This window comes from Cervus canadensis, chromosome 29, assembly GCF_019320065.1.
Source record: "Cervus canadensis isolate Bull #8, Minnesota chromosome 29, ASM1932006v1, whole genome shotgun sequence".
NCBI lineage: Eukaryota > Metazoa > Chordata > Mammalia > Artiodactyla > Cervidae > Cervus > Cervus canadensis.
Genome location: NC_057414.1, coordinates 40,428,312 through 40,446,081, shown reverse-complemented (window position 1 = coordinate 40,446,081; position 17,770 = coordinate 40,428,312). Strand labels below are relative to the sequence as shown.

General features: G+C 57.1%; 1 protein-coding gene across 5 annotated transcripts; it reads left to right on the top strand.

The window, feature by feature from the left end:
- Window positions 1-467: 467 nt before the first annotated feature.
- Window positions 468-15,675, top strand: RASGRP2 (RAS guanyl releasing protein 2). 5 transcript variants are annotated; one of them, XM_043451665.1, is made up of 18 exons: window positions 1,050-1,173; window positions 1,783-1,924; window positions 3,016-3,157; window positions 3,787-3,889; window positions 4,417-4,479; window positions 4,808-4,939; window positions 5,524-5,674; window positions 5,848-6,021; window positions 6,182-6,298; window positions 7,803-8,084; window positions 9,032-9,109; window positions 9,309-9,431; window positions 9,764-9,879; window positions 13,173-13,314; window positions 13,582-13,618; window positions 14,144-14,320; window positions 15,224-15,288; window positions 15,455-15,675. In XM_043451665.1, exons 2-17 carry the CDS (start codon window positions 1,817-1,819, stop codon window positions 15,280-15,282), a joined length of 2,004 nt encoding a protein of 667 aa, XP_043307600.1. In that variant the 5' UTR covers window positions 1,050-1,173; window positions 1,783-1,816; the 3' UTR covers window positions 15,283-15,288; window positions 15,455-15,675. The 5 variants fall into 5 exon arrangements, with proteins under 5 accessions (XP_043307598.1, XP_043307599.1, XP_043307602.1 ...); XM_043451663.1 differs by lacking the exons at window positions 1,050-1,173; window positions 1,783-1,924 and adding an exon at window positions 468-635; XM_043451664.1 differs by lacking the exons at window positions 1,050-1,173; window positions 1,783-1,924 and adding an exon at window positions 774-980.
- The last annotated feature ends 2,095 nt before the right edge of the window (window positions 15,676-17,770 follow it).

Here is a 17,770-nt window from a genome sequence, read left to right as displayed (position 1 = left end):
GTGTTCGGGCGGGGGCCGTCTAGGCTGCGCCAACGTTGCCCCTCCTCACTTGGGGAAACTAAGGACCCGAAAGGGCCTGTTTCTAGGTCCCATATTACCAAGATTGAGTTGTGGGGGAGGTCCCGCCTCCCCAGCGCGGTAGCAGGGCGGGGCAAGTCTCAGAGATTTGTTTGGGGCCGGTGGTTTTACAGCGAGTGTTTGAACCTGAACGGCCGGAAATGGTTACCGGCTCCCCTCGGCCCGGCTTGTGGGGACCCCAACCGCCTGCGGCTACCCCTCCCATGTGCTTCTCTGGAGCCAGGCCTCCGGGCTCCAGTCTTCTAGCTGCAAGAACCCACCGTCGCTTGCAGCTGCCCCTTTTCATCTGGCCCCATGGGGAGCCAGGCTTCCGGAGCCCCAGTCCCTCCGGTGTGAACTGGAGCTCCCCCCAACATCCCCAGACCCCGAGGCCCCTTCTCCCGCTAGCCGCGTTTTCATTCTTCCCCACAAACACCTCTCAAATGCTCCCACCTTGTCCTAGCCCCTCCCCCAGGCTATCACAACGACCCGCTGCGCCCACGCCCCCATCTCTGCCAGGCCTCCCGCTGCCCGCAGGAAGACGCCCGGCCCCGGGCCGGGTGAGCCCCGTGGGAACGGTTTGTCTCGAAAACAGGAACCCGGGCCGGGGGCTGGGCGGGGCGCCCCTTCCCCACCGCAGTCCGCTTCCTGCCCCTCCCGGCTTCCTCTGCCCAACACCAGCCAGGGCGGGGGGCATGGGGGTGTCTGGGGTGGGGAGAGAGGACCCCTGGTTTAGTTTCCCCCTCCGCGTCCCGCGCGGCCTGACCTCCGCTCTCCCACCCTTGGCGCGGCTCGTGGCGCAGCCCCCCCGCGCCCGCGGCCCTGGCCTCCCGGGCGGCGCGGCAGGGGAGGGGTTAAGCTGCCGCAGGGACCGCCGCGTGCGGGGCGAGAGGGAGCCCCCGATGGGGGAGGCGCAGCCGGCGGTGCGGAGCCCGGCGCAGGGGCGGGGAGGAGAGAGGAGGGGGCGGCCGCGGCGCGGGGGCGGGGCGGCGGGGAGCCCGGCCGCTGCGCGGAGAGCGGGCGGGAGCCGCAGCCGCAGAGAGGTCGGCGGGCGGGAGCGCACGGAGGTGGCGCCTGCCGGGCCGGGTGCGGACTCCTTGCCGCGGGGTCCCAAGTGTGAGTGAGCGAGCGCGGGCGGGGCGCGGGGCAGAGGAGGCCCGGCCCATAGGGGCCCCCCAGGGCGGCGCAGACGGGCTGGGGGCGGCGGGTGGGTTGGTCGGTGGGGAGTTTGTAGCCCGGGTCGGGGGTGGGAGGGACCTACCGAGAGATCCAAAGCCCCCTGGACAACGGCGGGAGGGGGCGGCGTCCGCGGCGCACCCGGGTCTTCCTAGCCACGTCTCAGCGGGACCTTCCTCGGCGAACCCCCCATTTGACAGATGAGAAAACCGAGGCTCTGAGAGGCCGAGTAACTCTCAAGGTCACATAGGGAGGAAGCGGCCGAGCCGGGCGGGATGCCTCTGGGTGGCTCCTAGGAAAAGTCTACCAGAGAACTCCATAGAGAAGCCCCCCCTCCCCCGCTCCCCACTCCCTGCCCGGGGGAGTATTGTATGGGCAGGGGACCTTGTGTGGGGCAAGGCTTTGCCAGTGTCCCGGGGCGAGGGCTGTCAGGTCGTTGGGGCCGCAGGGCCGGCCCTGGATCGCAGATGAAGGGGGCGGGGGTTGGAGTGGGCGTGTGTGCGCACCCACCGGGCGTGTGCATGTGTGGAAGAGTGTACATACATGTAGGTGCACTGTCTTGCGTGTGCGCACACGTGTGCGGATGTCAGCGCTGCCGTGGCCTCGGAACTCCAGGCTGGTCTGGTCTAGTGAGCAGCACGGCCGGAAGCCAGCCCCTTCAACGGTTTTGCTTTCTGGGGTAGAGGACTGGGTATGTGTGCCCGCGGGTTCCTTCGTTCAGGTGTGCGGGGCTGTGGGGTGCCATTGGGTGAGTGAGAGGATGGGAGGTAATTGCCTGAGGCCCGGCTGTTTGGGAGCCTCAGGCATTCTTGCACTCCGATGTGGGTCCCTGGCCTGGGGTGTGGAGTGAGTGTGTCTCTGCCTGGGTGCGTAAATCCCCTCCAGTGACTGGAGTTGCTGGTGGAGTCCAACAGGGGCACTCCACCCTCCACGGCGCTAGCGCCCCCTTCTGGGCACCCCACTCCGCCCGAGTGTGGAAGGCCTGTGTGTGCCCCCACTTCGACTGTGCAGTACGGGGGCCCTGCGTCAGAGACTGGGGATGAAGAGGGCCTGCGGAACGGCTGAGCCGGGACCCTTGGGGCCTTCACGGAGGAGGTGGCTCGGGAGCGCGCAGTTCCCAGGCCCAAGCTTCCCGCTGACGCCTCCGGGCCGCAGGGGGCTCCCCCCCTCCCCCCCTCCCCCCCTCTTCCCCCACCCCCACCCCCCGCTCCCAGGAATGTTCCTCTCCACCCCAGCCCGCCTCCCCGAGGGCAGGCCCCTGGGGGCTGCCGCAGCCCCGCCTCCTCTTCCTGGGAGCCCGGGAGGGGGCGACGCGGGCAGGACGCCTGGGTTCCTCCCCCCTTCTCATCCCAGGGAGAAATTCCTCTGAGGTCCCCTCAGGCTCTGGGTTCCCAAAATAACCCTGCGGGGGAAGGGAGGCTGTGGAGGGAGGGAAGCGGGAGGGGGCGCAGAACTGAGCTGCGGGGTGCTGCAGGTGCCTCTGGGGAGAGGACGTGAGAAGAGAGGGCTTACGGAGAGGGCGACTGGGACACCGACCATCCCCGGGGAGTCCCTCGGCCCTCCCGCGGCTCCCAGGGTGGGCCGGAAGCTTCTTGGCCAGTTCATTTCCCAACTGGTGGGTTGCACCATCCCGGGCCAGACCGTTTAACCCCGGGGCGTGGCCGCGGGGAACGACTCCGCCCCTGCCCAGCAGGGGGCGTGCCCGCCCCGCCCCGTTTCTGCCCTCCGGGCAGCTCCGCTGGCCGGCGCCGACTCCGGCTCTGCCTCTCTCTCTCCGGACAGGGGTCCGGTCCGAGCTCCGTGGGAGGCTCCCGGAGCGCAGCTCGGCCGAGCCCACCCGTGCCGGCGGCCATGGCGGGCACCCTGGACCTGGACAAGGGCTGCACGGTGGAGGAGCTGCTCCGTGGTTGCATCGAAGCCTTTGGTGAGTGGCACGGGAGGACACACCCAGCCTGAGCCGGGACCCCTGCCTCCCTGGGCAGATCTCGGCCCTGGACCCACCCAGCCTGCATCCTGCAGCCTTTTTAGCGAAAATCTCCCCTTCATCGCAGGGTGGAGAGGTCCACATGCTGCAGAAAGAGAAAATGTTTCCCTTCCCTAGTATGCCGGCTTTGAAGGGAGGGATGGCGGGGTACCCGGACTCTCTAACAGGAGAATTATCTGTCTCCTCGGGGGATCCGGAGGCCCCCTCGCTATCTCGGTCTGGGAGCTGTTTCCGGCTGATGTGGTGGGGTGGTGAAGGGGTGCCCCTTCCCTAAGCACTCAGGAAATGACCTCTGGATTCTTAACCCCGGGGAACCCAGGCTTCTTCCGCCCCAGCTGGTTCCCCTCCGGACTCAGGCCCGACCCAGACTGCTCCTATCCCTCGGTTCCTCGGATCCTGCCTTTGTCCCCCTTCCACCCCACTTTTTCTTTATAATGCGCCTCCTGGTTTCGGAACCCTGGGAAAGCAGGAGGCGGCTGGGAGCCACATCCAGCAGGCTGCAGGGTAGGGACCTGTAGGGACCGCGGGACGAAGTGTCAACCCGCTTTTCTTTGGCCCCTCGGAGTTAGATGACTCCGGGAAGGTGCGGGACCCGCAGCTGGTGCGCATGTTCCTTATGATGCACCCCTGGTACATCCCTTCCTCTCAGCTGGCGGCCAAACTGCTCCACATATATCCTTCGCCGACTTTGCCAAGGGCCCTGCAGTCCCAGTCCGTAAGCGAGCCCCACTGCCCAGTCCGGGCAGAGGATGGGCCTCGCTGCTAGACGTGGGCCACCCCCACTTGATAGGATTCAGGATGGGCCCAGGCTTCTGCTGGGCCCAAGCCCCGCCCCTTCCCTCCCCTTAGAACTAAGACCTCGCCCCCCCTCTCCCTAACCTTGGCCTTGCTGTCTCTTCTACAGCCTAGGACCGGTCCCTACTCCCAGCCCAGGTCCCGCCTCTTGCTTCTCTTCCAGAACCCAGGTCCTGCTCCCAGCCTGACCCCCATTCTACCCAGGTGCCCTCCCAAAGCTCACAGCTCACCTCTGCCTTCGGCTCCTTTCCAGAGCTTGGGCCCTGCCCCACGCCAGACACCATCCCCCAGATTTCTTCTAGTACCAGGCCCTGCCCTCTGCCTCCCCGGGGAGCTCAGGTCCCATCCCCTGCCTCCTTTTCTAGAATAAGCCCCCATCCTTGTTTTCCTTAACTCTCCTTCACCTACCAACAATCCCGGAAGGACAACTCCAGCTCGCTGCAGGTGAAAACATGCCATCTGGTCAGGTGAGTCTTCCTCTTGGGGCTATGGCCCCTCCTCTGCTCCCTTCCTTTAGGCTTCTGATTGGCCTGAAGGAGTAGAAATAGCATGTTCTGGGAGCTGGTCATGTGGGTTTGAACCTGGGCTCTGTCCATGGTGGGTGTGCTGCCACAGGCCTGCCCCTTCCTGGCTCTGCCCGGTCCCCGTTTTCTGATCTGCCCAATGGGGTTGGGGAAGGAAAGAGCTGGGTGAGGGGGATCACAGTTTGAGGCCCTCTCCCCCTCTTTGGGGGAATGACCATCCTAGGGGAGGTGGGGGAAGGCCTGCCCCTGGGTGACTCTGAACCTCCACCAGGTACTGGATCTCAGCATTCCCAGCTGAGTTTGACTTGAATCCTGAGCTTGCTGAGCAGATCAAGGAGCTGAAGGCTCTGCTAGACCAAGAAGGGAATCGCCGACACAGCAGCCTCATCGACATCGAGAACGTGTGCGTGGGGTGGGGGGTGCTCTCAGGGCTGGGAGGGGCGCTCAGCATCCCGCACCATTTGCGCTTAATAAACGTTCGTTGATTGCAGTGGTGTGAGGGTCGTGTTACTCTTGCTGAAAAACTTCCTGTGGCTCCTCCTATCTTCTTCAGAATGCCTCGGCTGGGGATTAAGGCCTTTCTTAGTCTCAGGCCAGCTTGGCATTCCCGCTGCATCTTCCACAGCCCCCTGCCCCCACCAGGCGCCTCCTCCTGCAGCCTTTGGGCCTCTGCACAACACGCTGTGTTGTGTTTATTTCTGCGTCTGTCTCCCCCAGTAGACTCTGAGCTCCTCACGGGCAGGAACCGTGTCTGGCTCATCTCTGTAACCCCAGCGCCTGGTGCCTGGCACAGAGTTAGGTCTTCCATAAATCTGTGTGGAGGGCATGGCGATGGGGGGAGATGGCAGGAGTTTTTTGCTCGGATGGGGGACATCGGTGTCCTGCCCAGTGTCTCGCCGTGAGTGTGAGTGGCGTTGAGTGTGGGGCAATGAGGGGTGAGGCATCTCCGGCAAAGGACTCACTGCCCCTGTCCCGCCCACCCCCCAGCCCCACCTACAAGTGGAAGCGTCAGGTGACCCAGCGGAACCCCGTGGAACAGAAGAAGCGCAAGATGTCCCTGCTGTTTGACCACCTGGAGCCCCTGGAGCTGGCGGCACATCTCACCTACTTGGAATATCGCTCCTTCTGCAAGATCCTGGTGCGGGGGCTTTCAGTCAGGAGTCGGGTGTGGGCTGGGGAGGGGGTGTCAGGAGGGACGGGGTCGCAGGGCGGGATCTGGGGCCACAGGGTAACTACCAAAGGGCAGCTGGAGGGGGAGGAGCAGCCATCGGTGAGGGGGGGCCCTGGGTGCTGAAGCCCCTGCGCCCCCAGTTCCAGGACTATCACAGTTTCGTGACTCATGGCTGCACAGTGGACAACCCGGTCCTGGAGCGATTCATCTCCCTCTTCAACAGTGTCTCGCAGTGGGTGCAGCTGATGATTCTCAGCAAGCCCACAGCCCCGCAACGGGCAGTGGTCATCACACACTTCGTCCACGTGGCAGAGGTGTCCGCCCCTCCCCCACCCCCAACTCCCCCAGTTGCCCCTGTTGGGCCGAGTCCCTCCTTTCCCCTAACCCACTGCCAGATCTTCTCCAGAAAAGCTGGGCCAAATTCTGGGCCCTCTCAGTGACTCACTGCCTCCTCTCTCCCCATTTATCCCGCAGAAACTCCTGCAGCTGCAGAATTTCAACACGCTGATGGCAGTGGTTGGGGGCCTGAGCCACAGCTCCATCTCCCGCCTCAAGGAGACCCACAGCCACGTGAGCCCGGAGACCATCAAGGTGCCTGAGACCCGGGGGTCAGGGGAACAGCCTTCCTAGGGATGGCCTCGTGAGAACTACCAGCCCAGCTGGGGACTGGTCACTCCCTCTTCATCTGATAAATGAGGTCAAACTGAGGCTGGGGGTTCAACCCTTTCCCAGGCTGCACAATGAAAGATGGCAGAGAGGGGTCTCATGGGTGTGCCGAACTTCAAAGCTCATGCTTTTCTCTTCTCCTGCTTATTTTATTTTATTGGCCATGCTGTGCAGCAAGTGGGATCTTACTTCCCTGACCAAGGATTGATCCTGTGCCCCCTGAAGTGGAAGCCTGGAGTCTTAATCACTGGACCACTTGGGAAGCTCCTATTTCATTTAAAAAAATACATATCTGGTGCCATGCATATAGACAAGTCTATAAAACACATGTATGGATTCCTCTCCAGGGAATCTTCCCAACCCGGGGATCAAAGTTGAGCCACAAGGGGAACCCAAGACTACTGAAGTGGGTAGCCTATCCCTTCTCCAGGGGATCTTCCTGATCCAGGAATCAAACCGGGGTTTCCTGCATTGCAGGCAGATTCTTTACCAACTGAGCTATCAGGGAAGCCCTCACAGTTTAAAAAAACTAGAAAGAAGACAGGTCAGGAAAAAAAAAAAAGAAGACAGGTCAAGAAGTAGAACATTGCCAGCCCCTGAAACTCCCAGCCCTTAGAGGTAACCTCCCTCCTCATCAGAGGTAACCAGCGTCATGACCTTCCTAAGGATGATGACCTCCTTTTCTTTTAAAAAAATATTTACTTATTTATTTATTTTGGCGACACAGCACGGCCTGTGGGGTCTTAGTTCCCCAACTCGTGCTCCCTGCAGTGGAAGGGCAAAGTCATAACCACTGGACCACCAGGGAATTCCCAACTTTCCTTTTCTTGATGGCTTTACCACCTGTATATGCATCTCAAAACCATGTGGGTATTTTGTTGTCTGTTTTTGAGCTTCTTATAAATGAAATCATGTTGTGTGTGTTATTTTATTTCTTGCTTCTTTCATTCTTACATTCTGCTTTGCACAGCAATTATTCATTTGTTTCCATTGCTGTATAATATTTTTGTCCACTCGATTTGTGTATCTCCTCTACTGTTGAACATTTGAGGTCTTTCCAGTTTGGGCTGTTAGGGATGACACCGCTAAGTATACTCTTGGAAATCTTTCTCCTGCGCTGCTCTGCCTCCGTGAGCCTCAGTTTCTTCTATTAAATGTTGATAATCTGTGCCCAGGACTGCTGGGGAGGTGTGTTATTTGGTAGTGGGCACCCCTTTGGACTCATGACCTATGAATTTGGATTGCCAAGGGCTAGGGGAGTCAGCCTTGGGGGACAGGAGGGAGGCTTTTGACCTTTCACCCATCCCTGACTCTGACTGCTTAGGCTCTCCCACGTTTCCAGGGCTGGGCAGGGAGAGGAGAGCCTGTGATATGCTCTGTGTATGTGATGTGTGTGTGTGTATGTGACTCTCTGCTCTTTGCCCTCCAGCTCTGGGAAGGTCTGACAGAACTGGTGACGGCCACTGGCAACTACAGCAACTACCGGCGCCGGCTGGCGGCCTGCGTGGGTTTCCGCTTCCCCATCCTGGGTGTTCACCTCAAGGACCTGGTAGCCCTGCAGCTGGCGTTGCCGGACTGGCTGGACCCCGCCCGGACCCGACTCAACGGGGCCAAGATGAAGCAGCTCTTCAGTATCCTGGAGGAGCTAGCCATGGTGACCAGCCTCCGGCCCCCGGTGCAAGCCAACCCTGACCTGCTGAGCCTGCTGACGGTGAGGGGCCGGGCCCCTGGTCCTGCGGGCTTGGCCTTGGGTTCTCACTTCTGGTCGAGGAGCCGAGACCCAGCCTGGGCCCCTGGGTTGGGGTGACCTTGGAGTGGGGTTCCAAGCTCTGGATGGGGTTGTGGACCCCTGAGGCTGGCATGAGGGCTTGAGGCTGGGTCTGAGCCCTGCGTTGAGTTCCTAGCGGTGGGTTATGTTCAAGGTTTGGGGTTAAACTCTGGATTCTGGGTAGAGGGGTGGCTTTTATTTTATTTTGTTTTTTACTTTTCGGCTGCCCCACACATCTTGCGGGATCTTAGTTCCCTGCCCAGGGATTGAACCCTCACTCTCAGCAGATAAAATGTTGAGTCTTAACCACTGGACCACCAGGGAATTCTGCAGGGGTGGCTCTTAAACATGGCCCTGAGCTCTGAAGTTCTACGCTTGGTGTTAGACTTGAGCTCTGGAGTAGGAGTTGGGTTCTAGTCCACATCTGGACTGGGTTCTAATCATTGGGCTGGAGCTTAGGTTTGACGGTTTGGTATGAAGCCTTAACCTATTTCTAGGCTCTGGGCTGGACTGGGGAATTGAAATCTGAACTGGAATCTGGTTGCTGGGTTGGGTGCTGTGTTGGGAGGGGGGATTTCAGAGCTCTCTGCTGGGTTGTGACCTGAATTCCTGGCTGAGATTTTAGCAGCGAGTTGTCTTCAAGGCCTGGGGCCAAGCTCTGGGTTCTGGGCTGTGTGCTGGGCTGGCGTGTGGTTGCTGGGGTGTGTTCTAGGCTGGCCTTGGTCCTCAGTCTAGCTTCTGGGCCAGGCTTGGGGCTGGGCTGTGACCCTCAGGTAGACCTGGGGGTCTGGGTTCTGGGCGTTGGGCTCCTGAGGGCAGCACAGACAGTGGGTGTGATCAGACTGGTGTGTCCCAGGTGCCTTTGAATTAGTCTTCTTTTCCCCCCCCAGGTGTCTTTGGATCAATATCAGACGGAGGATGAGCTCTATCAGCTGTCCCTGCAGCGGGAACCGCGCTCCAAGTCCTCGGTGAGGGCGGGAGCCACTGCCTACCCGCTTAGCCCATCCTCTTCCTCCCTCACCTTGGCCCTCCCAGGCTTAGAGGCTACCTCACCCATCCTGCTTGTTGGGCAGGCTTCCTTGTCCCCAGAGCTTGGCCCCGCTCTCCTCCACTGGGCCCTGGGCTCCCTCACCTCTGGCCTTCGCTCAGCTTTGATCATTTCCACAGCCAACCAGTCCCACCACCTGCACACCGCCTCCCCGGCCCCCGGTGCTGGAGGAGTGGACCTCAGCTGCCAAACCCAAGCTGGATCAGGCGATCATGGTGGAGCACATTGAGAAGATGGTGGAGGTGAGACTCCGTGGCCACCAGCTCTGGAGCCTGTGGGGCAGGGGGGACAGGTCCGTAGTGGTCAGTCAAGGCTGGTTTGACCAGGGCACTGCCCTGGGAGCCACCAACAGTGCTGGGTTCAAGGGCCAATGCTCAGTCGACAGAAGGCATGGGATGCAGCTGATGGGTGGCCTTGGGACCGGGGTATGGAGAAGGGAGGTGGTGGGGGAGAGAGACAGCTCCCCGCCTCTTAGATGCCCAGGCTTCCTAACTCGGACTGGGAGTGTGGGCAGGATGGGGCCAAGGCCCCCTTTACCCTCCCCGCCCCCCACATGTCCCTCTGTGTACTTCAGTCTGTGTTCCGGAACTTTGACGTCGATGGGGACGGCCACATCTCACAGGAGGAGTTCCAGATCATCCGTGGGAATTTTCCTTATCTCAGCGCCTTTGGGGACCTCGACCAGAACCAGTGAGAGGCCTGGGGGCAGGGGCAGAGGGAAGGCAGGTTCATTTCCCCTTGGGTTTTAGCTTCCTCCTGAGAAGGATGAGGCCATTGAACCAGATGATCTTGGCAGGGGAAGCCACCCATGTGGGGAGGGGCTCTTATTTTCTGGGAGGCTGCCAGCTACGGAGGCTCAGGGTTACCTCGCTTATTCAGACCGATGAGCCAGAGGGTGGGGGGCATCTCCACCTGAATCTTGCAAGGACTGTGGCCTCCTGGGGACTCTTGCTACATAAATGCCACTTTATTTGTGGGGCTCACAACCGAGAAAAAGTGTGGGCAAGCTGAACTGGGTAGCATGTCTTAATGAATAGATAAGAAAGGCCTGTAACTCGCGGCACCCACTTGCTTATCACCAATTCACATGCCGACAATTTGGACAAACAGCTGGTTCTCTGAAGTAGGTTATACGTGTCCCCCTGAACCGTGTTCACACCCCTGTTTTGCTGAGCAGAACAGACAAAATTCCAATCAAAATTTATAGTCCATCCCAAGTTGACTTTTTAATGTTATCCAGATTTCAAAAAGCTGTGCTTTTTTTCATATTATAAAAACCCACGGTTAAAAAAATCCAGGTAATAAAATAGATTTATAGTGAATGGGGTGTATAAGATAAGAAGCGAAAATTCCCTTCCTCCTTTCCCACTTAAGAGGTTGTCAGTAGTAACTACAACATTAGCAACATTACTGGTGTGGCAATGCCTGTATCTTTCCAATCTTTTCCATGGATGGTGCAAATTGATAAGAGAATTTGTTTGTTTGTGTCTGTTTCACAGGCAAACCAGATTATGGTATAAATCTAGTTCTACCAGTAGCATGCATTATAGTTAAGTTGTTTCTCCTCCTAGAGTTGAGAACAATAGTTGAAGACAGTTTTCTCTGAGTTGAAAACAATTCCCTATCACCTCCCTGGGTCGGGTAGGTTTTTTTCCAGGCCACACTTTTTAGGGTGGGTGCAGCCCTTGCTTCCCTGCAAGGTGACTCAGAATTTGCCTGCAATGCAGGAGACCTGGATTCTATCCCTGGGTTGGGAAGATCCCCTGGAGGAGGGCATGGCAACCTACTGCAGTATTCTTGCCTGGAAAAGCCCCATGGACAGAGAAACCTGGTGGGCTACAGTCTATGAGGTCACAAAGAGTCAGACACGACTGAGCGATTAAGCACAGCGCAGCCCTTGGAGACGTTCAAGACCCTAGCTTCATGCAGGCATCTCAGCCTTAACTCCCCATCTCCTGCAGGTCCCAGGCAGGTATCAAAACCCAGCACCTGGCTCCTGGGGCAGCTGTACCATCAGGTCCCAACTCACTGCCTCAATTTGAAGATCTCTGTTTCTGGAACTTGGGAGTTTCCATTTCTTGCAAACTCACCTGTGCATTTAAAACAACTTTTGATATATTTAAACCAGCATCTAGGTTTTTGTGGCAGTAGGGTTCTCAGGGCTTTTTTGTTTGTTTGTTTTTGTTTTAAAATCACTGTCTTGACAGAATCGCACACTTTGTGTTTTTTCTTTTTTACTTTTGTTTTCCACTTAAACCCTCATCATGGACATCTTTCCAGGCCGATTCAGGCAGAACTACCTCATTCTTTAGAACAGCTGCAGAGCATTACACTGGGTGGCGGGCCGTCATCTGCCTCCCCATTCTCCTGCTGATGGACATGTAGACTGTTCCCAGTTTTTCGCTATTAATATCCGCTATGCTACTGTGAACATTGTACTGATGCACTCGGGCCACTATTTCTGTAGGAGAAATTCCTAGAAGTGGGATAATTGGATCAAAAGATATGCACATTCTAAATTAGGAGAGAGACTGCCAAAGTGACCTCAGGCAAGGTTGTGCCAGCTTGCACCCCCATCAGCAGTGAACGAGAGCCCATTTCTCAACTTCCTTGCCAACAGTGGATGCTATAATAAGCTTTATAATTTTGCCAGTCTAATTGGCAAATGGTGTCTTGGTTATATTTGCATTTCTTTAATATTAGTGGGGGTAGGATATCTTCCTATGTTTATTGGCCACTTCTATTTCTTCTGTTAATTGCCTGTTCATGTTCTTTGTCCATTATTCCACTGGGTTTGTGAGTCTTTCTCATTGATTTCTCTGTTAATGGATATTAACCCTTGGTGTTGAATATGTTTGCAAAATATTTTTTCGCAGTCTGTCATTTATGTTGTCCTTTTCCATATAAAATTTTTAAAAAATGTGTGCTCAATATGTCAGTCTTTTCCTTTATGGCTTCTCGGATTTGTGTTATGTGTAGAAGGGCTATTATCCCCTCCAGATGACAAAATTCTTCTCTTAGACCTGTTCAGATACTTGGAGAATTTTATTTTTTTACATTAATGTCTTCAATTGAGCGGGAATTTAGTTTTCATGCACAGTATGAGATAAGAGCCTAAGTTTATATTTTTGAGATGGTCAGTTGTCCCAACATGCCATTGATTTGAAGAACCACCTGGACCACCCAAGTACTAATAGGCAGGAGTTTCTGATAAAGGCCACCTCTGACGGAAATAGCTCCCAGTGGCCCGGCACCTATTAGCCTTTACAGACACTGTTGTCAATGCTTCGTGTGCCATCTCATTCAACTCTTAACCCAAACCCCTCTGAGATGCAGGAACTATCATCATCCCCATTTATTGAAGAGGAAATCGAGGCACGGGGAAGAAGTCGCACAGAGAAATAGAGCCCAAATTAGAACTGAGTTCTATCTCCAGAGCACAGTGCTCACTCTTTCCCTAAAATACCTGAATAGATGAAAAGAGGGCTCTGTGGGAAACCCCGGATTACCTGTCTGGCAGGATTCTGCAGGAGTGAGACAGGTGCAGCTTTTTCCAATCTTACCTGGTCCCCAAACTCATCAGAGAGCTCCTGACTCAGGAATCCCAACCGGTGTTCCATAGAGCTCACTTTGGGAAACAGAAGCTGATAAGCCCACGGGAAAGCGCAGAGCAATTTTAGTTTACTCGCCAGCTCTGTGAAGTGGGTAGGCAGGAATTATGATCCCCATTTTCCCAGCGAGGAAACCCAGGGCAAGTGACTTGCCCAAGACCACACAACTAGTTAGAAGCTGCTGCTACATCTGCTGGACTCCAAGTCTGGTGCTCTTTCTCTTTCCCGCACGGAAGGTCAAAAGTCAGGAGTCCCGTGATGACCTTTAATTTGGTAGGGCTTTTCCCAGTAGGCTGGGTTAAGCGGGTGGTGGGTGGTCCCAGGGAGGCCCCCCCCGGAGCTGAGGCCCTCCCCCCGACTTCCCCCGGACAGGGACGGCTGCATCAGCAAGGAGGAGATGGTCTCCTACTTTCTGCGCTCCAGCTCTATGCTGGGCGGCCGCATGGGCTTCGTACACAACTTCCACGAGAGCAACTCCTTGCGCCCGGTCGCCTGCCGCCACTGCAAGGCCCTGGTGAGCCCCCGCCCAAGCCACACCGCAACAACACCGGCCGGGTTCCATCCCCGCCCCGCCCCCCCCTCCTGGCCCCGCCCCCCTGCCGGAGCCTTCTCAATCGAGGCTAGCCTTAATTCCACCTGCCTCTCCTCTTGCTGGTCTGAACCAAACCCTGAGGGGCCTAAGACTCCAGAAAGGGTCAGTTCCAGTCCCTGTCCATAGAAAGGAAGAAGAGTCATGCTCTCTAAACCGCTCCCCCTACCACACCCCCCTCCTCTATTTCAGATCCTGGGCATCTACAAGCAGGGTCTCAAATGCCGAGGTGAGATGGAGCTGCAGGGCTGCTGGGCTGTTTTGGGGGAAAGAGTTACTATCTGGATGGAGAGTCTTATTTTGGTGGGGCAATTGTCAAGGAGTAAAGTACCTTAGGGCCAGAGAGGCATGCTGATTGATGTGAAGGGGGTAGCCTTTAACTTGGTTTTGATTGGGACTTCCCTGGTGGTCCAGGGGTTAAGGCTCTGCTTCCACTGAAGGGGGCGCAGGTTCCATCCCTGATCATGGAAGTAAGATCTCACATGCCTTGCCGCATGGCCAACAAACAAACAAAAAAACAAAAAACGTACCCCAGGGTTTTTATTTTGGTGAGGCAGCTGCCCAGAAATCGGGAGTTTTGGAGAGGGCACAGACTGGCAAGTAGGAAGAAGAAAGCGTTTGGAAAGGAAGCTCTTGTTTTGGTGGGGCAGCTGCTTAGGAGCAAAGGGACCTGGGGAGAAGTGCAGGCCTGCAGAATGGGATGAGGGGTGGTCTGACCAGTGGATCTGGCTGGGCTGCCCATCTGCCTCCCCAGCCTGTGGTGTGAACTGCCACAAGCAGTGCAAGGATCGCCTGTCAGTCGAGTGCCGGCGCCGGGCCCAGAGTATGAGTCTGGAGGGGTCTGCGCCCTCTCCCTCACCCACACATACCCACCATCGCGCCTTCAGCTTCTCCCTGCCCCGCCCTGGCAGACGGGGCTCCCGGCCTCCAGGTAAGAGGGGTCCCTTTCTGTACTGGCCTGTGGAGGGAGGGAGAGAGGGAGGCAGGCCCATGGTGGCAAAGTATGGAAACTTTTCCAGGATGGAAGTCATTGCAGCGTTTGTAATTGTCTTATTTGGAGGGCGGGGCGGGGGGGGGGAGGTGATAGAGGAGGGCTGGACAGATAAGGGTGCCAGGAGGTAACCAGGGAGCCCTCAACACTTTGAGGCTGATGAGAACAGAGACTCATAAATAAAAACAGAGTAAAAGCGAAAGAGACTTCAAGATTCCATTTGCACCCTTATTTTGTTAGGGGGATTGACAATGGGCTTGGAGAAGGAATTTTTTAAACCACTTGCCTGTATTTCCCTTTTTGGCTGTTTTGGAGGCTATTCTGAGAAAAGTCCATTGCCCCCAAATCTCCCAGCAGCTCTCTTAGAGTCATTGGTGGTTATAGGTCAGTTTTCTGAATGACAGTTCCTCAAATGGTTATTTTGCTGAGAACACTCTGAACAACCATGTTAAACTGGGATGTAAGGCAGTTGACCACAACTGTTCAAATTGGCATAAGTCTTCAAAAATAGAGGCAGGCACAGGGCACAAGTTCTCAAAAATAGAAAAGATAAAACCATTTGCTTCAAGCCTTCCAGAAGTGCTGGGGTCTAGAATGTGAGACACACACAAAATTGATGTTTAAGCAAACTGCACCGATAAATCTGTGGCTGCGAAAAAGCTGTGGCAAACTGAAAACTTAGAAAAAGAGCCTCAAAAATTGGGGTTGTTTAGTCATTCAGTGAATTGATTTCCGGTGGATGGTTCTGCTTCTGGATTGGGTCAGGGTGCCTTCGATGAGGGGGGCAGGACTGCTCAGGGCACAGGGGCCCAGGAGTTGGTCCTGCAACCCCCCTCCCTGCAGAGATCCGAGAGGAGGAGGTTCAGACAGTGGAGGACGGCGTGTTTGACATCCACTTGTAATTGATGGTAAGTCCCCCTGTAGCCTGCCCAGAGCCTCCCTACTCAGGGCTAGGGCAATGTGCGGGGGAAGAGGGGGTGGGTGCTCTGTCCAAATGACCCAGGCTAGGCAGACTCCAACATTTTTGGGGGGCGAGGAGGCTCTTCCTTACAACCTCTGCTTTTCTCTTCCCAGCTGTGACTGGATCAAGCACTCATGCCTGCCTTGGAGAAAAGACTTGGACCAGAGCAGGGAGCCTGGGGTGCTGAGGCAGCAGGCTGGGGCTGGGGGGAGGGGCATGAGGGTAGCATGTGGCTGAGGGCAGGGCCAGGACTGGTGTCCCTAAGATTGTACAGACTCTTGTGAATATTTGTATTTTCCAGATGGAATAAAAAGGCCCGTGTAATTAACCTGGACCATCAGCGCCTAGAATCCTCATGGGGGATAGGGGTCTGTAAATCATGGGGACTAGAACTGTGGAGTCTAAAACCCTGTAGTCAGAGAATCTTGGGACATCTGGAATCTCATGTGCTGGAATCTTGGGGGGACTAGAATTCTGGGGGATAGAGCCTTAGAACCAGGAAACCTCAGAACAGGGAGTTTGGGGAGGGTCTAGAACCTCAAGGAGTCCAGAATTTTGGGGGAATAAGACTTGGAAGTAGAATTGCTGAGCCTGGTAGTCATGTAGAGCCATAGCCTTCAGTCTGAAGCTGAAAGTCCCTTGCGTGACAGGTGGCATTGCTTGAATACTTCCAGCAACGGGGAGCTCACTACAGAGAATCATGAGAGGTCTAGGGCCGCCCCGAGTGCTGGCTGTGAGGGGAGGGGGCAGGTGGGGCTGCACTCCTTGGGCTTGCACCCTCCTGGCCTGGTGCTGCCAGCCGGAAGGACAGTGACTTCCAGAGGAAATGCATATTGATCCTGCTCTGAGCCTCTGGCTGTCTCTCCTAACCCAGCTCTTCCCTCCTGAGTCTGCAGCATGATGGAGGTTTGGAGGGGGGTCACCGCTGCCTGAGGAAGGCTAAGGCCACTTCGAAGGCTGGTCTGGGTGAGAAGGCGGGGCTGGGGGGTCTTCCAAAGGTCCTGAAGCTGGGTCAGGCTGCCCCTGGGGTCAGGAGACTCTAGACAGCCATCTGAGAGTGGGGGCTACCTCCCCCGGCCCCCTGCCCCAAGCTGAGGCTTGTCCTACAGCAACTGCAGGGTGTCCTGGGGGTGGAGGCACCTAGCTGCCACAGGCAACATCTGAGGACCCGCCAATGACCTCAACCCCTCTCTCAAAGTTCCTTGATCCCAAGCCCATCTTTGCCTTTGAGACCACACACCCCTGGCCTGTTCCTCACCTGGGGTACCGCCTCCCACCCTGTTACTTCTCAGCTGCAGCTTGGCCACCTGTTGGGTATTCCCGCCCCCCACCCCACACTGCCCCTCCCTCCGTCCTCAGCCCCCTCCCGCCCTTCCCCCTCTCGAGGCTGTAATATCCGTTTCACGATTTGGGGGCTGAGTTGCTATAACAACAGACGGCGATTGTGCTGTGAAGAGCAGCTCGCTCCCTGCGCAGCCTCCCGCGCTGCCTCCATCCTGCAGCCTGGTCGGCGCCCCTCCCTGCTGCCCCCCAGCCCCAGCCGGCCTCTCCCTGGTGTGTGTGTGTGCATACGGGTGCCCAGGTTGGCTCCAGCCGGGACAGTGTGACATGCGACTGCCTTTTCATGGTTGTCCGTGTGAATTTGGCGGACGAGCCTCCCATTGTGTGCGTGTGTGCATGTGTGTGCACGGGCACGCACGCTGTGTTTGCTGCATTCCCCTCCACTGTGTGTCCTCACTGGACTGCGCGTGGGAGAAGGGCCACATTGAGTGGGTGCCTACTGGGGGGAGGTGTCTGGATGCGGTGGGCCCCAACTACATCCGGCAGTCTGAGCCTTGGACCTGGGTGGGGAGAGACATCATTGTAGCTGGGGGAGGGGCAGGGAGGTACAGCAGCTGCCAGGTGACCTTTCCTGCCCTTGGTGGGGAAAGGTGGCCCAGGGAGCTGGGGGGAGGGTGACCAGAAACAAGTGCTCACTCTTCCATCTCGCCCCACCCCTGCACACACCCATCCATAAGGGTTTGAGGGAGAGTCTTTGTGAGTTACTTCCCCCGTCTGCCCATGTATGCCCTGGTGCCCCATGGCACAAGTCTATGTGTGTGCCATGTGTGGGGTGTGTGTGTGTGTGTGTGTAGGCTGCAGGGAAAGGGGCAATGAGGGGTGGGCAGGGCAGTGGGTTCTGGGGTCACAGAGGCTGTTTCACATCCACTGGCCCTGACTCAGCTGTTCCCATTCTCTGGCTCAGCTAGTGGACTTGGTGGAGGCCATCCTGAGGGTCTGTCCAAGGTCAGAGGAGGCCCCCCCCCCCAAGTCTGGAACCTGGCTCAGGGATCTCTCTTTCCAAGCCCTGGGGCCCTATGGCCTGGGTCCCCCCTCTCATCCCCTCACAGGCTGGGGAGAGAGCTCTCTTGGGGGAGTGTGGGTCCCCA